General features: G+C 32.9%; 1 protein-coding gene across 10 annotated transcripts in view; it reads right to left on the bottom strand.

Moving 5' to 3' along the window:
* The window catches only part of RFX3 (regulatory factor X3), a 382,072-nt gene that overhangs the window by 70,462 nt on the left and 285,370 nt on the right, over window positions 1–26,240 (bottom strand). For all 10 annotated transcript variants that reach the window (XM_077148291.1, XM_077148294.1, XM_077148298.1 and 7 more), the window contains 4 exons: window positions 21,293–21,474; window positions 17,466–17,585; window positions 5,522–5,643; window positions 3,624–3,736 (listed from right to left, as the gene is read on the bottom strand). In XM_077148291.1, coding sequence (XP_077004406.1) covers window positions 3,624–3,736; window positions 5,522–5,643; window positions 17,466–17,585; window positions 21,293–21,474 — 537 coding nt within the window. The remainder of the gene's footprint in view (window positions 1–3,623; window positions 3,737–5,521; window positions 5,644–17,465; window positions 17,586–21,292; window positions 21,475–26,240) is intronic.

Here is a 26,240-nt window from a genome sequence, read left to right as displayed (position 1 = left end):
GGATGCCCTTTAGAGGATGGTGCAGGGAATGGGTACATGAAACACTTTTCTTTGGTTAGGCAATGCATTCCATTCAGTATTAAAGAAACCCATCCTATCTTAGTACACTCTTTGGAGCAAGTTTTAAGACTACCCCCTGTCCTAACCTTGGGGTGGGAGAGGGGGCACCTTACCTCCTCTTTTGCCTTAATTATGTCTTCTAGAGCCACGCAGCAAGGGCATTTTTTTGGATGATATTAAAACCTGCCATTTTCCCTATTAACTCTTTTTTTTTTTTGGCATGGGCAGGCTCCAGGAATCAAACACAGGTCTCTGGCATGGCAGATGAGAATTCTGCCACCGAGACACTGTTTCACTGCCTTTCCCCATTAACTTTCAATGACTATATTTAATTTTACCCTGCCATACCAATTAGTTTCTAAATTTGCCTTTTGATAAAAAAGGCATAAAACCAAAGAATAATTCATTGAGTAAAGAACACTTGATTCTTTGATTATTTTGAGAATAAGGCCAGAATTAGTCAGTATAACGTCTTTGATGGTAATAATGAGGATGAGAACATGTAAAGCAGCCCCATCAAGACTACAAAATTCACAGAAGGCAAGAGGTAATAGATGGCAATCTAGAAAGCCATTCCAGGTATTGCAGGCAAAAAGAGCAAATTATAACTTCATAATTCTGGAGTATTCTCCACCTTTTTAGATCTGGGTCTATGCATGACACACAGAGAATGACTGATGTTCTATACAAAAACACTTTGAGACCAATCCAAATATTAAATAAAATCTGTTTGGGGACAATTTCTGGAAAGTAAGAGGAAATGTTGCAAGTAGTAGTTGGATAATGAAAACGGATGGAAGGGAACACATGCATTAACAGACTTCTGAGTCTTTAATGTTAGCATCATTGAAAATGCAGAGCGGAAGTCCTGAAAATAAAGGGTTCATACATGTCCCTAACCCCAGACAAAACCTGTATCTTCTCAAGGGGCAAATTATTATGGCTACTTTTTCAATTGAAGCTTTGGTACCTCCCAAGAGACATCTCTAAGTGTGAAGCAACTATTAATACTTTACATAAGGCCTTCAGTCCATGAGATCGCCTTAAGAACACTTCCGCATTTGTTAAAAGAAAAAAAAATTACAGTACCAGCAAATTGTAGAGAAAATTATATTTGTTCCTTACATAACAAAAGTAGTGATACAAAATATCTTTATTAAACAAATATTAGGAATTCCAAATAATAGGTAAATCAGGTATATTAATTTTAAAAATAAAAACTAGGAAATTTGAAATAAAATGAGGCAAGTAAATATTTTCAATGCATCTTAAATTCAGTATCACTTCAAATTAAATAATCACAAATAACTCTTAGAAAAGAACATTCACATCAGCTTAATTTAAAGCAGTTTTACAAATGAATAAAACATTTTATCATTCATCCACCCACATCCAAATATGTTCAGACTAAAATATGTAAGACAAATATATGTTAAAATAATCCATATTCTACTTGTCTAGGGCAAATGACTATTTGCAGGATTGGATATGAGACTCAGGCATCTGTACTTCAAAAGTTTAGTAGTTTAACAGGAAAAAATAATGAGTTCTTCTCTTTTATATATGTTGCTATGTCCCATGAATGATGGTATGGCATGGTAACTTTAAAATAAATCAATCCATGGACTGCCATTTCCCATACAGAATAATTTATATGTCCATATATGTTCATGTAGAGTATATTTATTTCTGAAAATTGGTACGTTAATGAAAATTTTGTAATCTCAAGAATATTTTAATCTTACTAGGGAGTCTGTAACTTAGAATAATCTTACTATACATTCTTAAGCAAAATAACTATGCTCTAATTTTTATTTTGAATAAATATGAGAAACTTTCCAAAAAATCCTAATCATATTTGTGTAGGCTGGTTAGCTTAAAGAAAGGTTCACCCGAACACAGAGAAGTGAGAAACTGCTTGGAGACTTTGAATCTTTATTGCATAAAATGGTAGGTACAGAAAGAAAAACATTTTTTCCTAGATATGAGGGTCAGCCAGAAATTCTCAAATAATGGGAAAAGCACAGTAGTCAAAGAGAAATGAATAATAAGTGGCTTTCATCATTTCAAGAAATGTTGGGAACAAACTGGCAGGATTTGTTAAAGAACACTTTTGGAACATGCTATGTTAATAAAGAAAGAATTTGCCTTTGCTTGGTAATATTCTAGCACCCTTGACAAGTACTCAGATACATTCAAACAGTTGCTATTTCTGGAGTAGGAAAAAATCTGTGAATGCTATGAGTTGAAACTTCTCACTGCATACTGCATTGTCAGCAGTCAGAAGGACTGCCCATGAAATCGTCAGGATTATCCCCCCTAAGGAGATCGCAAACTCCCCCAGAAAAAAGCTACTTAGATTCTAAACAGAATTTTCTTTCAAAAAGAGAGGCACTTAGGGAAATGCTTATTCAATTCATTATCCCCCTTTTCTAGGTGAGCTGCAGGTACATTAACATGCTGAAGTAGAGAGAGCTCACCCCTTAGACAATATAGACAGTTTTGATGTGGGGTATTCAAGGGGAATAGGAGTATGGGATATAAAATGCCAAGAAAAAACCACAAAACAAGACAAACCAAAATAAACAGAACTAGAGCTTCACTATCCCAGGTAGGAACACCTACAACGTTTTATTAAATATTTTGAGAAATTATTTTTTAATCGAAATGTATGTTGTTGATGTAAAATTAAACAAAAAAAAAGGATATACTGAAAAAGTAAGTCATTCAACCCTGTCTCCAATTTCCTAGTTTCCTTTACAAAATATAACCATTATCATCTTTTGGTTCTTCCTTCTGGAGATGTATACATGTTCTTTTTCACTCAATTAACAGCATATGCTATACATCCTGTTGGGCACTTGCTTTCTATCTCTCTCTCTCTCTTTTTTTTTTGTATGCCATGCAGTGGGGGTCACATTTCATTTTTGTCTATGGGAATATTTCATTATCACAGACCATTTGTTGAATTTTCTTTTTTCTTTTCTTTTTTTTTTTTTTGAGTACATGGGCCAGAAATCGAACCTGGGTCTCCTGCCTGGCAGGTGAGAATTCTACCACTGAACTACCTCTGCACCCCTTGCTTTTTCTCTTAACATTATATCCTGGAGACTGCTCCACATTAGTTAGTACATTTATGGTTGCTTATTATTTTTAGTAGGTGCATAGTGCTCTACTCTATAATAACTTCTTCAATCTCTGTCTAGATATTGAAATTATGATCCTTCTTTTCTCATTAAAAACACTGCAACAAATTCCCTTATACATCTGTCTCTTTACCCATTTGTAAGAATATATTTAAAGGATAAATAGGTAGAAGCAGAAGTGTTGAATCAAAGGATTCTTACGAATATAGACTAAGAAGATGGGGAGTAAAATTTATTCTCCCTTTCTTATATTTCTCATCTCTCTACTCTGAGATAAGAAAGAAGAAAAAATCAGTTTACTAATGCTCAAATAAATGAGAAGCAACTTTATTTGTTCTCTAAGAATAAACTTATTTTGTTTTAGCATGTACCTGGCAAAATTTAGCATGTGTTTGTACTATGTCTGAAAAGACTTACCTCACAGTGCTCTCGATAAAGACTCTGCAATGACTTGATATCCTCAAAGGTAGTGCCATCTGGCAGAGAAGAGATTTCAACTTCTCCAAACTCTGGAAGTGCTCGAGATGCATCTGTTACCATGACAACACAACAGAAAAAAGCTATTGTGGATGGTGCCAATTACACATTAATGAGGGAAAATTTAAGACTCAAAAGGAAAAAAAAATTAAAGGTCAGAGTTCCAAAGAGCAAAGATTTTTCACATTAGCATTTTGCAAGCAAAACTTAACAACATCATCAGCATAAAATATAAGCTTTAACCAGACTGATAATTTATGAGATTTTTCAAATAGAAGCAAAACTCCTAAAAACCTTATAGAAGCTAAATTTTCACTATAATTATATTGGAAACAGCATATCACATGTCCCTCAAAATAGAGCCACTATTAAAGGTAAATATCTCAAACTTGCCATTATCAATTTTAGTGATTTTTATTATGTTACTTACATATGTAATATATAAATCTAGCTTTAAATTCATTATGCTCATGCCTCATATAATCAAAAAACCAAAAGAGCTACAAAATAAATACAAATAAAACTACAAAAGTAACATTAAGCTTAACGTTAATTTTATGTGATGGATTATGCTGCTGTCTGTAACTAAATTATCTCTCAAAACATGAATACAGTATTAACTACTGCAGCACATGCTCTTTTGAGTTTGACAGGCCTAAACCAACATGCACTGCCCTGGTGGCTGGTTCTCCTGTTAGTCTCTTGTATTCAAATGTCTGTGAAACTTCCCTCCACACAGAGCACCAGGACATCATTCAGCCTTCCCAATTGATAAAAGCACAGTTTATTATCTATTCTTTTTGCATTAGTTGTGGACAATTAGTGCCTGCTTGATCACAAATTCAAACACAAGTGTGGAAACTAAAATTGCAGGGCAGTATTCAGTTTGTCTTCTAGAATGCAGAATATGCTTTTATCATTTTAAGATTATAATTGAAATAAAAATGCAATGTAAAACAAAAAAATTCTTGTTGAGAACTCAAGGGCTCCTGCGTATATACTTGAGGATTTTAGTTTTGGTAATACTGCCATAGCGTTATCAACTTCAGTAGCTATTCCAATCTGAGAGTCATTTTAGCTGCCTTTGTCAGAAACTATACATAGATACATAGATACATACATACATATATATATATATATATATATATATATATATATATATATATATATATATATATACACACACAGACACATACACACACACACTCTGATAGCTTCTACTTGCTCTGTTGTATGGAAACTATGCATGCTCATCTCTAGGAGACTTGTCAAATTAAAGTGCCATTTTTATAACTTTGGCTATGGCAGGAATATGAAAAGAGTTTCACTTCCTAACTCTTTTATTAACAAGAAAAACGCATACCATTTACAAAATTATAAAAAGTACTGCAACTGATGTAAAAGAGTAGGTTACTCTTTAAAATTTATAACAATTATTTTCTAATCTGAGACTGTAAACAACTTTATACACAGGAAATGAGAATTCTTTCTGGTACCTGAAGCTACTACTGGAAGTAATAAACACAACACAATTTTAATCACAAAAGCCCCATTAATACAAATTCTGGGAAACAATTTCATAGCAACAAACACTATGTTTTTAATGCATATGCATTTAAAAACCCTACGAAGCTTGAGATTTCTAAAAATAAGAAATTTCCTGAGAAAGCAGACATGAACTAGAATTATCATGATGTGCATAGCTTCAGCACATGCAAAAAAAAAAATCTTTCTATGTAATTAACATCTGTAATAGACATTGTACTTCGAGAAAACACTATTGCTCTCTTGTTTTCAAAATCCTAAAAGCAACTAATATGCATTACACCTTAACATACCTAAAAACTGTTGATGATGTTGACTTTGGGCAATTACAGTTTGCTCAACAGATGTGCCTGTCTGTTGACCACTTCCTGTGAAACCATCTGCAACCCCATCCACTTTCTGCATAGGCTTGTACCTAAAAATATTAGATGAGAAAAAACAAATAAACCAAATTATTCCTTGCTTTTTTGTACTACCCAAAAACTCCCAAGGCATTCCATTTTATTCTATCTTCTTTATTGTCTCTTGATAATTGTAGCCTTTTTCCTTGACAGTTTCATAAAATTATGATGCAGAATTTTTCAGTAGTGAAAAGAACTAAAAGGGGATGGGTATGTGAGAAGGGGATCCACTTTTGAAAACCCAGAAATTTACTTAAGGATGAAACAGTTATGAGGTATTTCGTTGGACAGCAGTGACAAAGATGACCTTGACTATAGTCTTAGTACACAGTTGGAACATAATTTTAAATGGCCAACATATCAAGGTAGAAATATTTAAATAAGTTGAACTTCAATCTGAACTAAAATCTAAGCGCTAGGGTCTGTGAATTGCTGATGAAATCTGATTCAAAATCTGATTCAGCCTATAGAATCTGCCATACTGTTTTTCGACTCTCCTAAAATCTATGTATCTCAGTGTATTCATCTCCCTCAACTCCTTCCCACATCTACAAATACAAAGGCCACAAGCAAACAGCTTACAGGAAAATACATGCAAGAATCTACCTGAAGTTTATGTCCTTAGAAAAACCAAATTAATAAAAGAATAGAAATCTATGGTTCTATATTTATCTTTAGGTCCTAGTAGTGCACATTATGTATACTTCTTATTACTAAGGCAGAGAAAATGGGTTTCAGCAGTATCGGTAAGCGAGGAAGGAAGAATGCTTGGGAGAGAAAGAAAACAAGCCCGGGCAAGTTTCCTAGAACTAGCAAATACAAAACAAGAAGTGAGCACAACTATCATTTCTTCTTTTTCTAAAATTTCACTTATTTCTCCTTCATTTTAGAAATTTTGATATAACATGTATAAGAAAGAACATTAAAACCTATAAGAGATAGCAATTACATGATAGTGTCTGTCCTTCCATTCTTTTTTCTTTTCCTATTTCTAGTTATATCTATAAACAAAGCAAAGAAATAGTCTAACTATCCAGATGCTTGACTCTTACAGTAATACTGTTACTCAACATAATCATTAACACCAATTTATTATGAATAAGAATGTTCCTAATACACAGACAGGAAATACCCACTGAAGCCTGTACTCCGACAATGGGTAAGAAATGGATGGACCTAGTGAACATCACATAAACTAATGCTCAGGTTACCTCAGGAAATGACTCAAATTTGAATGTTACTAATTATAAACTAGAAAAATAAACTTCCAAGACGACCACAAAGCCACTCAAATGATATTTACATTTATTTCATATGTGACATGATCTTGCAAAGAACTATGTAAAGCAAAAATAAAGTTAGAAGATGAGAGAGTGAAAAGAGGGTACAACACACTTCATCTTTAAGGTTACAATTTTAATGATACCTCATCACAAAAATATTGCTTGTAATTTTATAAAGATATAAAAAATCTCAACCCTGCTCTTTTATTTAATGGAAAAAAATCTGGAAAGTACTTTCAATTGGGACCATTCTAAGAGACGTCAGAAGAAATTAATATTATTATGTACTGCAGTGCCATTTATAAAGAGTTGAATTTTTTCTGATTTTTTTTCCTCTTCAAAGAATCATCTTACAGAGGCAAAGAAACTTTGGGAGGCAAGTACTCTGTGTACCTGTATGGAGGAGCATTTGCTAACCATTCTGTTCTAGCAGACTTAAACAGTTTTATCCTTATTTTACTTAGGGAAGTTTCTCCACAGTGATTCATTCCAAGTTTCATTTCATTTGAGCTTTCCGTTTTTTTCAGCTATGAAATTTTTTATCACTAATAAAAGAGGTTAAAATTGTTTAATCATGTTTCTTCATTTAAGTTAATGGAGCTTGAGATTCATGGTGTTTAAACAAATGATTAAAAGAAGTTAAATTATTTACCTTGAAGAAGAGAAAATGCGAATAATTTCCTATAGACTTCAATTATATTACATTTTAATATGTGATAGAATAATTATGAGACTTTGCCCAACTGTGATTTATTAAATTTCCTTTTTACAGCGTCCAGTACACTATGAATCTATGGATGCTTAATAGACACATATTTCAAGGGCAAATGGAATCTGACAAAAAAAAAAAAAGGAAGAAAATGACAAGCTTTTCTTAGACTGTGAGTTTTTAGAGGCCAGATGTTCTGTCACAATCTACCTGTACACAATGGTTAGCAAGTACACAGTAGCCTGCAAGCAAAGTTTTCTGCCTCCTTAGGATTACAGAGTCAGCTATTGGTATTGTAGACAGTGGAAGTTCCTAAAGGAGAGAGATATTATATTTCTATTAAGTAATCAAAATCATAATCACCACAATATATTATTATGCTTAATAACAATGAGGACATTGAGTGGGAAGCACTGATTAGAAGTACGCTGTAAAAGATGAAAATGGAAAATGCATCAAGATTAGCTTGTAGGAAAAAAAAAGGAGCTAAGTTGATAAATTCTGGAGAAAACGTATAGGTCAGAACTTAAAAAAAAGTCATATAGGAGAGGTGAAAAAAATGAAAATATAGTCAGAAGCAGGAAATGGATATTTTAATTCTAAACTTAAGAGTAAGGATAGCTTGGTGAAAATATAGGGCAAAAAAAAAAACAAACAAAAAAAACAAAACAAAACGAAAAATATATAGGGCAAAAGATAGGGTCTATGTGTATCCACTCTTGGCTGCCCGGCAAAAGCACCTCTAGAAGCTAGTACCTTATGTTGTTCCTGGGAGAAGATCTTGGAGCAAAGTTCAGGAGGGGTTTGTACCAAAAAGAATGACACCAGGAAAACCAGGAATGGGGCTCACACACAGAGTGTTAGTATAAGCCTCAGAGTATGAGAGCATGTCCAGGTAGTGCAGACCTTTTGTTTTCTTAGCCAATTTTGAAGTAATGAGTCATTTAGTGTTATATCCACTGTGTATTGCCTGGTATTGGTAATTGAAAGTAAAAAATATTAGACTGAGAAAAGCTAGATGTTCCTTCTCCTGATAGCCTGTATGAGGGAAACAATCATTCTCTACCTTTATCTCAGAGGCTCGGGCCTTCCCAGAGAAGGAGCAGTTTTAAAGAAGGTAAAGAATAATCACATTAAAAATAGTCTAAACAAACACCTGTGGTAATTTAATCTCCTTGTAAGAAATGATTACAGATGATACATTAGTGGCCTTGAAACCTGATTGTATATAAGTATATGGACAGCTTCTCAAAAAATCTTTGAATGCCTAGGCACACTCCTCTATCTACTCAACTAGAATCTTTGAGAATGGAGCTTACAAATTGATTGTTTTAATAAGTTTCTGAGATGTTCTTAAAGTAGTCTGTACAGCACCAGTCATGAGAACCTCTTGACCTTATACAGATTCATTCAGTCGAATGCAGTAGAAATATATCCATAACATCAAAGGAAAGTAATTTTTATAGACTAAATATCAATTTTTTCCAATAAACTAGGTTTGGAATGCATGACAAACATCTTTGAATGGATGGATAAAAGAATGAATGCTGAAGGTAACATATTTCATTTTATCTTACCATCAACTGATCTCAATATATATCAATCAGTTTGACAAATACTTATTGAGAATTTACTATGTGTAGACACTGTAGGTACACGGTTTTGAAAAGACTGCGTATAAATAGAATTTTTCTAAGATGGTTTTTATGTTCCATTGACACGTGATCATTCAACATTATATTACCTTCAACTCTGGTTGAATTTCAACTGGTCAGGCTTTTTACCTTTGAAAGGTAGTTCTTACATTTCCTTCCTCTCTGTTTTGTTCATGAAATAATCACCATAAACACTAAACTGTAAAACTAGGGCAACTATCTCTTAAACAACAATAAAACCCCAAAACAGCCAACAAAATTCTGTGTTGAATACTTTTAAAAACTAAACTCTTCAGTGTTTAAGAGTATTCTCTCCCTTCACCTTCTTTTCCTTCTTTCACAAATGCAATATATTTAGATTAGGTTGTTTGTGCTCCAAGAAAGACCTGCACTGCAACAAATGAAGAAAGAGCTCTTAATTTCAAAATTAGTAAGAAGCAAATGATAATTTTAACAGCTTGCAACTCCATGGGTAATCAGAGCTAAAGTTGTTAATAATTAAGAAATCAAAGAAAAGCTAACACTTTAATAGCTGAGTGTATGCATGAGACCTGTCACTAATACAGAAAACTTGGAAATTATTGGGAATCATCCCTCTTAGGGTTAGTCATAGCTGTTATTTAGGTCTTGGACAGTTGTAACAATACTGTAAATGTAATATCTAATTGTGTCAATAATCCCACATGTAGATACCAAAGTAATCCAATGAAAGGTAACAAAAATAGTATACATTTGCCATTACATTCAACTAATGGTATCAGGTTAAAGAATTTTCAAAAGACTAAATGAAGCATTTGGAAAAACTTTCATGGAGCAAGTGATAAATGCACATGCAAAATCTGAACTACAAAGAGAAATAGAGTCATTACAATGTTTAAAACTCTAAAAGTGCATAAACATTGATGTGCATGAACAAATCAAAGAATTGAGTTCACAATCGAGACAAGAGGCTAATATTTTCTATGTAATCTTGAAATCCTCTTTGGTATAATTGTCCCAGAAAGCCCTTAGATAACCTGATATCTGAAATGAACCCAGCAATATAAACATAAACAAATCAGAACAAAATAGTGAATGGAAAGAGTTCTGTGCTTTTAGAAAAGTAATTGACTCCTTAAGGTCACACTGAATATATCTACAATATATCCAAATGAGTTTTAACATCAACCCTGCTGGTTAATGATAGTTAGTCCATCTCTTCAACTCTTGTTGGTGGCCATCTGAGTGTTTGTCTTACAAGTTTCCATCAGCTGTACATCTATAATTGGGAAAAGAAATGGAGGAAAAAACTAAATTTAAATGGGATAGTTGAATTAACTGACAGTAGTTTTAGTAAAAAATTGGGGAAATATAGGGAAAAGAGGGTGAAGCTGTTGGTGAAAATAAAAGCTATGGATCAATCTTTCATTGAACAAATATTACTAGATCACTGACAATATGCTCAGCGCTCTCCTTGGTGCTGAAGACACAATGTTGAACATGGCAGGCATGATTCCTTCCCCTCACAGATCTTAATCTAAATTTCACCACTGAATCATCTTAGCATGGGTCATTTATGGTTTACTGTATTTAACTGACATACTCTTGTTTCAAATATGCATGGTACTTCCATGATCATTTCTGTTATCCACAGTTGGTCTATTCTGTTAAACAGATTCTAGAGGGATGTGCCCCTCTTTATTTGGAGAGTGACACCTTGGTTCTGCTTGATGCCAGGACAACAACAAAAACAAAAAAAGGGCATCTGAGATTTCATTTAGAAAAAATGAATTAATGAGACCCTTTTATATAATACAATTAGATGAGTCCAAGTTTCCTCATCAGTGAATAACAATTTATTTGCCAAATAAGATCTTGCATAAAAAGCACTTATTGAACAACATTAAAAATGTTCAATAAATGCTCATTAGTAGGGATAAGTGGTTATCCTATCAAACTTTACATGAATTGGTAAAGTTTCTAAATGAAAAAATTGTGATTATTTGCAATTCTCTTGTCTTTAATGGAAAATATGATCATTACATCAGGGACTGCTGCAGTTGTATAGTGAATATTAAATGCCTTAGCACCATCATTCCTAATTTGTCTCTGCAAGCCAAATACACAGGAACCTAATTATCTTTCCACTAAACACTCCCACCACCCTTGAGTGGCTCAGAGCAATTTACCAGCCCTTGATGCTTACTAAGCTCTGTAATGACCCCTGGGAATGCATGGTGTAAGAAAGGAATGGTGAACTATTAACATCAACCAAAGTTGAAAATCACTGGCCTAGAGGAATAGGGAAATGGTAGCGAACCCTACCCATTTGCCTGGCTTCACTCTCCTTGGAAACACCCTTACTCCTAAAGAAATATTCTTTCTCTAATGTATAGAGAATGTTTCTAGTTACAAAAAACACCTAACATACTTATCTCAGAACAATTTGTGAGGTAGTCTATTTTTATTAATCCTCATTTTGCAGATGAAGAAAACAAGGCTCAGTGAAGTTAAGACACACATTTTGCAGAAGTATCAAAACAAAGTGTACTCAAATTCATATTTCCTAATCCTAAATATAGGGTTCTTTCTACTGCTGTATGAGAATTATGTTAAGAATAGTCTTCTAATGATAAAGTTTCTTAGATTTCCTCCTAATTCCTTAGGAACATCTGTCCACAGCCAAAGCAAAAGAAGCCTTTCTATATCATCTTTCCTATTGACCTCTATTTACCAAAGAATCCTTCTTTTACAGAATCCAATTCCTATAAAGTGACAATGCAAAGCAAGAGTGGCATGAAAAGAAGTAGGAAGTGGCATCTTATTTCCTCACTTATTTGGGACACACTCATGAAAATGTGATGTCTTTATTTCATATGCGTGCATTTGTATCATGTGTATATTTCTAATTAGGTTATCTTGCCTCATTGAGGGTGGAGTTATTAAAAAAATAAAAGAATAAGAACAAGAGGATTGGGTTCTTGTCCTGGTTGCTATATAGTCATGAATAAATTATCTATTCTTTATGGGCTTCAATTTTCTCATCAAGAGGATGGGTTCGACTAGGTATCTCTTTCTTCTGATTCTAACATTCTGAGATCATGTGATAACTGTTTTAGATACGATGCTCACACCCTGTAGGCAATTACAAATTGATAAATATTTATTGAGGAAATAATAAATGTACTTTAATATTTTGAGAATGGCTACTGGAATCAACACAGCCAAGTACACTTTCAAAAGTACTTGGCTTTAAAGCATTATTTTTGCCACTAAGATTTGGAAGAGTAACTAATATATAAGTACCATCACACTCTATGTACTTCATTCAAATATTAAAAATGAACTGCACTAAAGATTACTGATTCCCATCTTGCTCTACAATAACCTAATTTATCCATTGGTTTAAATAGGGTAAGCAAATTAGTCCATAAGCGAATTTTCTTGAAAACTGAAGAGTATATCATCTAAGTACAAACACATCATCTAAGTACAAAACTTATTTTCATATGAAATATTTTATTTAAAACCCTATTACACATTCTTCTGCTTCCTTAACCAGGGTATTTTACCTTCTGATTACCCATAATATCAATATGAAAAGCTGTTATTACATTGTGTTAGACTAGAATCTAGATATGCGAGGGATACATGAAGGGCCTATCAGAGTGCCTAAGTCTATTTGTCCCTCCACTGCACTGTCCATAGGGTGTTATATTGGACAACACAGAAGTAAATTTTCAATTAAGCTAAGCTATAGGCTTAGTGACATGTTTTTCAACAGAATTTGTTACCATTTATTTCCAGACTCATAGCTATACTCCATAAGGTGATGTTGTGGAACTCTGATCTGTAGACAAGTGGAAATTTCTTCCACTATCACACAAAATCTTCAAATGAGATACTATATTTAAAACAGTTTAAAAACTGTAAAGCTACACAAAATGATAATCATTATTATCTTACCCTTCCAACTCCTATGATACCAAATGCATCAGAAAAATTTATAAGTTGAGCTCCCAAACCTCTTTTACTTGATAAAATAATCACTGGATATATTTGAATTCTCTCTATAAGAACACATGGAACATGTTCATGGAAAATGAGCACAAATACATGCATATAGTAAATCTTAATGTATTTAAACAATTTCAATATTCTGAAATACTAAATGCTAATAGCTGCTATAAAATATTTTAAACTTGTCATGTCATTTGTATTTTTAAAAGAGAATGGCAGTCTCTGGGTGAATTTTAAAATATTCAGTATAATCATTTGAATTTTGGAATCATTTTTTTTTTTGTATGCTGTATGGCCAGGGTCACATTTCATTCTTTTTCCATAGGAGTATCCTGTTACTGCAGCACCATTTGTTGAATTTTTGTTTTTCTTCCTTCTTTGCTTGCTTGTTTGTTTTTTGGGAAATGTATGGGCTGGGAATCGAACCTGGGTCTCTCGGATGGGATGCGAGAATTCTACCACCAAACTACCTTTGCCTGGAATCATCATTTAAAAATTTTTAAGGCTGAAAACAAATGATACAGTAAGTTCATTTCCTCTTATTTTCAGCAAATACTCTTAACCTTACATCCAGACTCATGAAGATGAACTCTTCCTCTCCTATCCAAGTGTTTCAGCACAATGGGGTAATTGGCTTCAGTGAAGGCCTATCAATGTTGCCAGTCCATGATTCCTTCAGAGATACAACAAAAAAAAGCAGTCTCCCTCTGCCCTTCTGCTAATCCAATGAAGGCTCAGCACAGCTGAAAATACTAACACACTGCCACCAGTATTGTTAAAAAAAAAAAAAACCACATGGAATTGAGGGAAGTTTGTATTTCTTTGGTTCTCTAACATTCTTGTGTCATAAGAAAGCAAACTTTATAGGAAACCAAAGTCTGCACAATTTATTAATAGTACTAAGAGTATTTATATCACTTTTCAAATGCATCCATTTCTAAAACAAATTACTCACTGAGATTGCAGGGTTTTATAATAGCTTGTTAACTTTTTTTTTTTTTTGCATGGGCAGGCACCAAGAATTGAACCCGGGTCTCCGGCATGTCAGGCGAGAACTCTGCCTGATGAGCCACTGTGGCCCACCCTCATTAACCTTTTTATCTCTGGAATTTGTTTCATATACCATACAGAAAGTCCTAGATCTTGATACTGTTGAACTATAATCCAATACCCTTGATTCTTGATGATGATTATATAACTATGTGGCTTTCAGTGTGTGACTGTAGGATTGTGAAAACTTTTGGCTGACACTCTCTTTACCCAGAGTATGGACAGAGGAGTAAGAAAATAAACATGAAAAAATAAATAAATAATTGAGAGATGTGGGGTGTAAGGGACGTGACTGTGTTCACCATGTGCCTTTCCAGATGAGGGAGAAACTCTGACGGTGTTCACCACGTGCCTTCTCATTTAAGAGAGAAACCCTGAACTTCATCGGCCTTCTCGAACCAAGGAATCCTTCCCTGGATGCCTTAGATTGGATATTTCTATAAACTTGTTTTAATTCGGACATTTTCTTCAGCCTTGGAACTGTAAACTAGCATCTGATTAAATTCCCCTATTTAAAAGCCATTCTGTTTCGGGCATATTGCATTCCGGCAGCTAGTAAACTAGAACAAGACGTTTTGGGTATTCTTTTTACTTTTATTTTAATTTTTTGGAGTAATGAAAATGTTAAAAAATCATCACATATAATGATACTATGAATCACTGTACATTTGGATGATGATATGAGATGTGAATATATAACACATATCAAAATGGCATTAAAAAGAAATATGGAACTTGGAAGTGGTTAAAATGTGAAATTTTATATTGTATATACGTTATCAGAATACATTGAAAAAAAAAGGATTTTTAAAAAAGAAAGTCCTAGGTCTTGGTCACCTAACCTAGGCTTTTTAAGCTTCATTTTCATGAAAGCTTGCTGCGATTCCTTTCAGTTGATTCAGAAGTAGAACTGGGCTTCAGTTGCCTTAGAGGCAAATTAGCAGGTTTTTGTTCATAATTAAGTTTAATATGTCTTTTTTTTGGAAGCAAATTCTTTTTTTTCTCTTTTCTAGCACTTCATCTCACAGTCATCTCCATTGTGTGGTACTGCTATGCAGAAGTGAGGAGACCACCCGAGAAAGTAAAAGCTATAGTCCTGCCACCAAGAGAAGGAAAAAAATCACTGTAACCCAAGACAATGACAGTTGATTATAAATCAAACTAATTTTATCTTCATCTCAATCTTTAAGGTACTATTCTTTGTTTTACTATTTTTTTGAAGCCCTTCTATGTTTCACTGCTATACATAAAAAAATAAGGACCAGCAATTAAAAAAAAATAGATGGATAATCTGTGAATTAAAAATCTAAAAGCCCTGAGATACTGCATATAAATAGCCAATCAAACTGACTCTTCAATCTGGAATACTTTCACTGGAAATTATGCATTTCAAAAAAAAAACTGCTTAATAAGTATCCTTACCATCAATGGGAAGCATGTCTTTCCATTAACTATGTCTTACCCAAAATCAAAAAGTCATCTTCCTAGAAAAAAACTTGAAAAAATTCATTGTTTTGCTTAAAATTCCTTACATAGCTTCAAGTGTGCAAATAAATTTACAACTTCATATAGAACTAACTTCTTTAATCTATAATCCAAATTACCTTTTTAATCTCATCTTCCAGTAAATTCCTCAACTATCTCCTTAATTCTCCTGAAATAATATCAGAATCACCAAATCATGGGCTATTTACCAAAGACATCGTGAACTTTACCTCTAGGTGTTTTTGCTTACATTATTTCGTCTCCCTGAATGTTCCTCTTCTTTTCTGACTCCTTTAAATCTCTATTCAAAAAAGCACTTTCTGGGTGGGCCATGGTGGTTCAGCAGGCAGAGTTCTCGCCTGCCATGCTGGAGACCCGGGTTCGCTTCCCGGTGCCTGCCCATGTAAAAAAAAAAAAAAAAAAAAGCAGTTTCTCTAATCTCTCTTCTCGATCCTCCCTCTCCTAGAATTTACTGAAAATTCCTTTGCATTTCAACAACTCCCTGATCAAAGCTTTATTTCAGTGCCTCTCATATTTCATCACTTTTTAAAAATTCACCATATGCCTGCCCCTCTAATTTCTTAATTCCTCAAAGGCAGGGACCTTGTCTTATCCCTGCATGTAGGCCCTAGCACATAGTAGAGACTCAATCAATGTTTGGTGACAAATGGATAAAGGACTACCGTGTGGTATATTCTTTCTCCAGTAGTGATATAGAGCAAATGGTTTTGAGAAAAGCCAAAGTCTAATGTAGAGTCGATCTGGTCAAGGCAACTAATCATCCCAGATCACAGGATTTGGCAGATTGATGCACGTTATCTGACTATTTCTGTGGAGGCTTCCTTTCCCCTACCTCATATTGCATGCTCAATTGAAAAGGAAAACTATAATTACAGTCACGGATGAGTTATACTGATAAAGAAGGGTATTTTCATTTTATTTATTCTAAGTTGGGACATAAATCACGGGGCTAGAAAACCCTGGACTACTGAACAGCTTTGCGGGCTTGTGCAAATCATTTAACTTCTCTGGGACCCATCTTAAAAACAGGTTTAACTACGTGTTGATTATAAGACTGTGGGGCCAAAATAGAGTGAGGCATTTTTCAGTTCTAAGTTCTATGATTCTATTCATTCATCCATCCATCCATCCATCCATTCATGAATACTTGAGATCTCTTACAGCTCTAATACCTACAATTCTATGTCTATGAAGTTGGGTTCCAGGAAAATGTAAGAAGTCCCAAACATTATGTAAACATTTATACTGTGTAAAAAAGAATGACTTGAGGGATGTGCAGAATAGTAGGTCAGAAGCTCATGAATACGGTGGCAAGTTTCTCCGGTTGGTACTTGCTTGGGTGTGCTAATTATTGTTTTGTATTTAGTTTTCCTTTCTGAAAAATTTGGGACATCACACTTTACTCAAAAGAGGCCAAACAGGCTGCCTTACTCATTTTAATAATGAGTAATATTAAAAGATTTGGAAAAGACAGGATTACTGAAATTCTAAATCATATTGAGAACTGTCCATAATGAAAGCATGCCAACAGTAGCAACATTCTTGTGCATTTGGTTATTTGTTCAGAAAAAAGGAGATTGAACATCAAAAGAAATACACAGCTTTGACATGTCAATGATAACTCTGAAGTCTACCTTTGTTTCTGTTGCATGGGTTGTTGTCTCATAGCCATATACTGCATATCTTCTTGCAGACGATTAAGTGGAGAATCTGGCTTGACACGAATCCCATAGTAATGGTACTTTGAGTTCCCTCTTCATAAAAGAACAATAAACATTGGAAACACAAGAAATCAGTCAAACTATATTAATCACATGGGATATCTATTTAACTTCAAGTTTGGAAAAATAAGGTAAAAGCAGAATGTTAACATAATATATTTATGATTTACCTGTTCTTGATACCTGTATGTTTTAATGGTGGCTACACGTAAAGAATCAAAACAGGATTCTGAATCAATCAGCTCAGGCCCTAAGAAAAATCTTGTAAGCTTTCACTTAAATACAAGTCAAACATCAATTCAGTCTTCTCAAGTTATGTTTTATTTTCAAATTTATATTTTAAACTCAAATTAATTTAGAAGCAGTAGTGCTGAGAGCAAAGTTTCTGGCCAATAAAAATTTATTAACAGGATAAAAGGTTGTACAGTTTATAGGCATTTATTATGAAATGGCTATGCAGAGCAAATTAAAGAAAAAAATTAATTCTATTGCCTTGGATAAGTTCCACAATTTTTGTTACTGTTCTTTTTACTTTAGGGATAGCGGCACAACATAATTCATTATTATAAGATGTGGTAAAGTCTATTATTTAATATTTTGAAACCTAAAAAGGCATAAATATTAAAATATGTGCACTTAATCTATTGATTTTTAAACACATTTTATTAGTTTCTGTTTTTATGAATTCATAGCAGTTTTGCAGGCTGAATAAGATGTGTCACAACAGACATGGGAAAATTTCTCCTGTGAAAATGGCAAATTTCCACCTAGAATAAAAATTTCATGATTTCCATGCTCATGAGAAAAATCATGCTTGCTATTAGAAATGACAGGGTTTTGTCCTGAATGAATTTTCAAATTCCTGCAAAAATAATTTTAAATTAAAAAAAATTTAATTAAAAGAAATTTTAAATACATAAATTCTTGCAAATAGTAGTTTCTCACAGGTCTAAAAATAGCAAGATATCAGTGCTCCTTCCAATTATTTTTGTTTCATTTACAAAAAAATAGCAAGACATCAGTGTTTCTTCCAATTATTTTTATTTCATTTACAAAAATATAGCAAGACATCAGTGCTCCTTCCAACTATTTTTATTTCATTTACAAAAAAAATTCAAGAGTGGTGTGGATTAAATATTTATATAAAGATATGGCAGAACTTTACTTCTAAGATTAAGGAACATAGATAAACCGTATATTCTTGAAAAAACATTAAAATCATATTATATATATAATAATGCTAGTTAAAAAAATGTAGGGTATCTGGAAACCTATATGCTTTCATCAAAATAAGCTAGCAATGAAGAGAATGCATATAAAGAAAGGCCTTCCACTTGCAGAGATTAGCTCCTGCCTGCAAAATCCACTGCAGAATAGAATATAAAACAAAAACAAAAAATGCCAAAACCCAATTAGTAGTGTTCTTCTGTACAAACTGGCATACAGTAGGGAGTAGTGGTAGGAAGGAGACACTACTATGGAAAAAAACTAGAGAGTAAAATGATGTCTCTCTTGTGAAGACTCAAAATTGATGAATTGTCTGGTTTCTTACAAATCGGCATTTTGGTTGGGGTGGGGCTGGGGGTGCTTTCTATTCTATTGGAAAAAGTGGGGGAGAACAAAATGTCCCATGGTGTTTGTTGCTCAAATTTAAGTTTGAAGTGGTATTTAACAAAATGTATCTTCTGATTTGCCTTTGTTTAAAAACTTGGTGATTTTATTTATTTTTTGTATACTTAGATTAAAAAATTTGAGAATATGTCTGTTTCTTGTTTGAATAGAATCAACCAAATAATTTTGTTAATGGATAAATAATAGTTCAGCATAAAATTCACTTTAAAAAAAAGGATCTGATTTAATTTGACTCAAAACATACAAATTTTTCTTCTGTCCCTGCATTAGGCATAGTAAGGGAATGTTAAAACAGTTTCCATGGTAGAAAGAGTCTGCAGTACCTCACCCCTAACACTGTCAGCTTTTTGACATTAGAGTTCTGCTATCTTCATACACAGCACTTGTTTAAAGTTTCCTTGTTCTTCTAGGCTTTATTTCCATCACTAATTGTGAAGACTACATACAATTTTAAAAGGATCAGGAAACATAACTGTTCCATAATGGGGGGGGGGAGAACATCAGAAAGCAAAAGCTGCAATATCGCAAAAATGTACTTATAGAGTATGAATTCTACTCATTCACAAACCTAAACAACCCCAATTTTGTCCCTTTCTATTATAAAGATGTATTTCAATGTTTGAATGGAGCCTCAGAAAAGGACCCACTGAAGTTCCTTTCAGCAATAAAAGGAGCACAACAATATAGCTATTAGAATGTTGAATAAAGCCCAGAGTATCAAAATATTGGCATGGTATGCATAACTACTAAGCCATCAGCTAAGAGATAGTAGGTTAGGTCCCCAAATAATGACTTACATGGTTCTGGGGAAAAAAAAATACTAGAAAATCAAAACCCTTTTTTTTTTCAAGGGACTGAATGTTAGTTTCCTTAGTCTGAATAGAGTTAATCATATTCTCCAGTTTAAAATATATATGCTTTTGAAGTATAGATAGGTGAAAATGTTATTTCAGGGAGAACTGAGCCTCCAGCAATCTGAAAGTTATGTGATAATTTAAAATGAAGAATAATTCACACTTTTAATACCACAGACCTTGTAAGACTCATAAAACTGATATTCCTCTTATCAGTATACATTTGTGATGAAGTTAATTACAAAGGCTTTATTTTATTAAGAATACTAAAAAATGTTTTCTAGAATACTATGAAACTATGATTTACAACTCATTAAAGGTATATCACACAATGTTACACAGGGTGGCACTTCTATTTTATATTTTTATATGGATTTCTGTAAGATTTAGGAAATCAAAAGCATCTATACTTTTCTGCCCAGCTACTTAAAATGTTTGTTAGGATAATTTTTAGAAATTATAGAGTTGGAAAAACGAAACTCCACAATTCTATGTATTCTTTTCATCACATTTGATTAATAAGAACATTCCTATACATTCCAAGGTAAGAAAAAAAATGAAGGAAGCTAAGTCTTCTACACATTATTGCTTCTATAAAATGGAATTGTACCATACTTTTACTTGCACACATGTATGCTTTCACAATTCAAGATCAAAATTAAAAGGTCACAAGAAGGAAAATAAGACTATCATTGCTAAAGGCTTCAAACACCCATATTTTCAATTTACCAAGTGAGTTTTAATTGGTCTCCAAGAATGAAATGAAAAACTCAGCTTTAATTTTTTTACTCTACTGAAACAGAAGTTATCAAGACATTCAAATGTAATTTTGCAAGAGTCAAGAGATACAAAAGTTTTCCATTTACTACATCATTTTACAAATCATCTTTAGTCTGGTTATTTTCAAAAAGAGAAAAAAGTGATACATATTAATTTTTAAAGCACCACATGCAAATCATACATTTAGAGGCTGTTTTGCTAAACTCTGTGTGGCTTGAGATTTAGCTCTTCTCAAAGCTTTGCTTGAGAATTTATGCTTGGAATAACATTTACTATTTAATGCTTGGAATAACATTTACTTCTGATTTGGTAGCACCGAATGATGACCTTTCCTCTTCTGAAGGATTTTATAAACTGAGCTAATTATTTTTTTCTTTAGCTGTTATCTGTAATCTAGCACTTTTGCTCAACAATATACAGAGTTCCTATAGGTTGAAAAACAGAGAATAGTATATGATTTTTTTCAGTACTAACCTAGTTCCCAATCTCCTGGTACGTAGCCCCATAAAAATTGATCTTATTAGTTTTCCAAAAGAGGCAGCATTGACTGGGTCCAGTTTGTGCTCCTGACAGTGTCGCAGGTAGTGGTTGTATAGGGTGCTTCTGGGAAGGCTCACTCCTTCTGCTGTTTCGTAGTTGTCCAATAGCCACTGAAGCTAGTGTAAATAAGACAGAGTAAACATAGAGAAACCATATAATCTACCAAAATTTTTACAAAATACTGTAAATACCATATACAGAGATATATAAAAATTATTCATCATGCCTTGTGTTGGGGTAAATTGTTGTCATTTGGAGGCCAACATAATCTGGCTTTGAAAACTCTCAGAAACACTGTAAGTAGCCGAACATCATTTATGACCTCGGACAATGTCCATTTCTTCAAATATTCAAGGACATATAGGGACATACTATTATCCCCTGTATTTACTGCTATTTCAGAGACAAACACTTCTTCAGGGAATTCACATAATCCCATCAACTTGTCATAAATATAATTTATAAACGCTGCAGAACAAAACACATTGCCAAACCTGGTAGCATGGCACATATATGTCTTCAGTTTTGGACTGTTATAATAAATGAACAGCAGGCTGCCTTGTATGGGTTTTCATATTAAGGCTCTGTTCATTTTTAAAGAACTCTAATTTACTTATCTCAAATTAACACAAGATAATACAATAATGGCATTTCTACTGGGATGAATTCTGTGAGTAGAAAGGTAAAAATTCAGTCATTTCTTCCTCAGAAGGAAAGAAACTCACAAAATACTGCTTTACTACATTCATTTGAATTATTCTACTCCAAAGCTGTGGTTTTTTTCATGATCTTGGAAGACACACCACAATGGTAGTTGGCAAAACAATATTTTCTGTCTGTAGTTCACAATTTAAAATTTTATGCTGTCATATGTGTCTCTTTTTAAAAAAAATAACCTTTAAAAATATAGAGTATGCAAGGAACTTTCAGAAAACCTAATCTAGTTATATATTGCTGTGTTTCAACATTAGCAATATTATGTAACTACTTATTATTTATAAAAAGAGAGCTGAAATAGACAAAATATTTTCTTAAGGTCACCTAGTGTCTCAGTACTTCAAACTGGTTTCCAACTCACATTTCCTGATAACTTGCATACTTATTGTTATTTCACAGAAGTAGTTCATATTTCTCTCTACATATATATGTATGTGTGTATACATATATATGTGTGTGTATATATATATCACTTTCCTAATATACATATATCTTAGGAAAATAAAAGCTATAGTTTATAGCTTGCCCAATATTTCACAATACTTGTCTCAACAAAATTTCCACACTCCATATGAGGCATGAGAGAGTGACTATTTAATGTGCAATTCAATTAACCATAAATTATAGAATCCAAAGAATTCATTTATTGAGCACTAATTATAAGCCAGGCACTGTGCTGGGTACCTAATGATGCAAACATGAATGTGATTTCAACCCTGTCCTCTATATTTACAGCCAAATCCTAAAAATGATATGTCAACTCAAATATATTAAAGCATTTCTCCATTTTGCTAACCTATTTAAAAACTTGTGATCAAAGAACCTGAACTGAACACTTTTAATAAGAAAATTCATAATAAATATTTTCAGAATTATTGCCTTTAACCATGACAACTGAGCTTTTGAGAACTATTTTAATTTCAAATATTCCTACATTCCGTTACACAATAAAACTTATGTCACTAAACCTTACTGGTTGTTGGCTTAGAGAATACGGCCACCTAAAGACTCAAGATAGAGTACTTTGAAAAATAAAATTAATGTTCTGGTTAGGAAGACCTGAAGTTCTCTGTGGACCACATATCATATGAATATGCATATTTAAACAGATACATTGCTTCTGTAACATATTAAACCCTCCTTTAGAAGATTTTTAAAAGGTCACAGAAAGTAAAGACTATTCATTTTTCTAAGGACTGAAAAAATATTACAGGTCAAAAAGAACTATTTTGATACGAATCACCTGCAACTTTACTGCTAGTAAACAAGTTCTCTAGAGGTACTCAAATACGACTTCTGAATATTATTTTAAGTGTTTCATTGATAGATATCCATTTAGTGTAAAAGAGATGAGGTAAACTGGTTGGGAATTGAAGTTATAGAGGCTCAGAGCAGTAAGCTGCCTACAAGAGGTCAGGTTGTTTTTTTTCAGAATTTCTTTTCAAATTTTAAGACTGTTAAGTTATGAATGCAACTGACGGAGGCTACACTTAAAATGCTGTAATACCAACCTGCTTTTTTTTCATCCACATGCCTCAGCAAGATGATTGGGATCTGGAAGCACTGTTTTCTCACCTCAGTGGTGTTCGGGCAGCCCTAGTAAACCATATTGCACAAACTGCTGGCTCTTGTTTTGTGTTCACATACTAGACAAAGCAAGAGTTGACTGCCTTCCATTAGTATTCTTAATATATGAAAGAAAATAATACCGGTCTTTGGTATTAAGAAAACACTAAGAAAAATAATGTCTAGAAAGTCAAAGAAATAAGGACTGTAAATAATTTTTGGAAAACAGTAATATTTTGCAAGTGAACCAATGAAGTGCACATATCCACCAGCATGCATACATATGTATCCTCATAAAATAATGCATACTGTCAAAGGGATAAAGGTATGACTTCTTAACAAAGATGTGTGGAAAAAAATAAGATATTTCTTTCCTTTTCTAATGAAGAAAACAGTCAGCTATCTAGAAAAATCTTAATTTTAGAAGGCATTTTTTTTTCAGAAATGGAAAATAATCAATTTTATAACATGAACTTCATAGCCAAAAGCATACAAATAATTAAAAGAGATCTGATGTGAAATGCTTTTAATAGCATATAGAATAAATGAAAATAATCTGTTTACTTAACCAAACATAAAAATGTTCTGAAAACTATCTTAATGGTGTACTAGTTTTCTTGCAGTATTCAATTACTTAAAAGTAAAGACAAATACCTGAAAATAAAAGTTTGCTAATTTTTCATGATCAAGAGAAAGGTTCGAGTAGAGAAAAAAAGTGTATAAAAGAATTTTAAAAGGCAAATCTAATAAAATATTTGAAGGGTACTAAAATAAACTGCTTTTCATAAAAGGGAAAACCACTGCAAATAAAGTTCAATATAAAATATTTTAAGTCTGAAGGTATGTTTACATATTGAAAAAGTTGATCAATTATTAATAAAAGAAAACTTTTCACACTAATAGTGAGGTAATTATAGAAAAAGTGGGTTTAAATTACTCAGAAGCCCAAATAATATTACTCAACCCTAAACTGAATAATTCAGAGAAAATGAAGCTTTTATTGGGCTGGCTATTGATCCCACAAAGCTTAACAAGTCAAAAGAACTGGTTTGTTTTACAAACAGATTGCTCCTTCATACAGTTTTACATTTTTAAAGATTCTTTATTTCTAAACTAGCATTTTTTAAAACCTCAATTTGTATGTAGTACATATAATAATCACTAGTTGGCCTGAAAAATTCCACAAGAGTAGGTAATTCTGTGACTATAATGGCAGGGAAGCTACATTTTATTCTCAACCCCTTGTTTGCAAGAGGAGGGACTTTTATTCCTTCTCAGAGCCTGGAAGTCAAAGGGAAGAAAAAGACCTGAAAGGATGAAGGTGCAGACTAGCCTGTTTCAGCTAGAAAATCTGTCAACCACTCTGTTACCCAGAAAACTTACCATATAAGTAGAAACTGATTTAGGATCGCCCAGATAAAACTGCAATATTTAGCTGGGGGTTACAATTGCTTTTTTTTTTTTTTTTAAACATGGGAAGGCACTGGGAATCGAACCCGGGACCTCTGGCATGGCAGGCAAGCATCCTTGCCTGCTGAGCCACTGTGGCCTGCCCTACAATAGCATTTTATATGATGGTATTTAAACTTTAAACTTCGATGCAATGATGAAATTTGAATCAGATATCCAAGTTTAAAATATTAGATAAGAAAATATTAATTTTATTATAAGAGAAACTTGGAAGTTAAATGTAACCTAGAGGCATACATGCCTGTTACAAAATATATTGTTGCCTTAGGTACTGTCTTTAAAAAAAAATATTTGGACGCAAGAATTCAAAACCCTAACAGTTCAATAATTTTAAACTAAACTATTATTTCTTTTACTCATTTAAAAAATGCCTTGCAAAATATTTGTTCACATTTATGATTTAAAATCCCTTAAAATACCAAAGAACTTTTAACCTTTATCTTTAAGAACCTGATTATTCTACTAATGAACAAACATAAACTCATCTAAGGGTGGAAACCAAGATAATTACATCATTCAACCTTTGCATTTAATCTATATTAATCAGGATAGATTAAGAAAGATGAACGGTTCCTATTTTCCCAAAGGGAAATACTGATTGACAAATTAAAAAAATATATATATGGCACTCTTCAATTATCATCTAAATGCAACATTTGGCATTTTATCCAAGATGGATTATTATCCATTGGGATTCATTTTAAGTTTAGTTCATTGATGATATACATTTTGTCACAGCTTATTTTTTTATTTCTTTATAACTTGTAACACAGCAGAGTCAAGAGAGAATAGGTATAAATCAAAGGTTTTGCTTTGAGCTGAGTATTTTAGTAGCTACAACGGCAGCAAAAACCATGAAACAATTATTTGGTATATTGTGAAAAGCAAATAAAATACATGCCTAAAGCTTTTTTAATAAACTTTAAACAGAATTTAATAAAAGCATGTAAGCTTTAAAACTATGAGAAAATTAGGAACAACTGATTTAACATTTCTGAATTTCAATTTACAATCTAAAAATATCTAAAATTGGATACGATGCAACCATTACATGCCAATTTATATTACTTACAACTGAGAAAGAGAATAAAATAAAGTCTGCATCAAGGTAGAATTAAGATATCCTAAT

This window comes from Tamandua tetradactyla, chromosome 2 (assembly GCF_023851605.1).
Source record: "Tamandua tetradactyla isolate mTamTet1 chromosome 2, mTamTet1.pri, whole genome shotgun sequence".
NCBI classification, from domain to species: domain Eukaryota; kingdom Metazoa; phylum Chordata; class Mammalia; order Pilosa; family Myrmecophagidae; genus Tamandua; species Tamandua tetradactyla.
The sequence above is the reverse complement of the archived record's forward strand: the minus strand, read 5'-3'. Positions and strand labels throughout refer to the sequence as shown.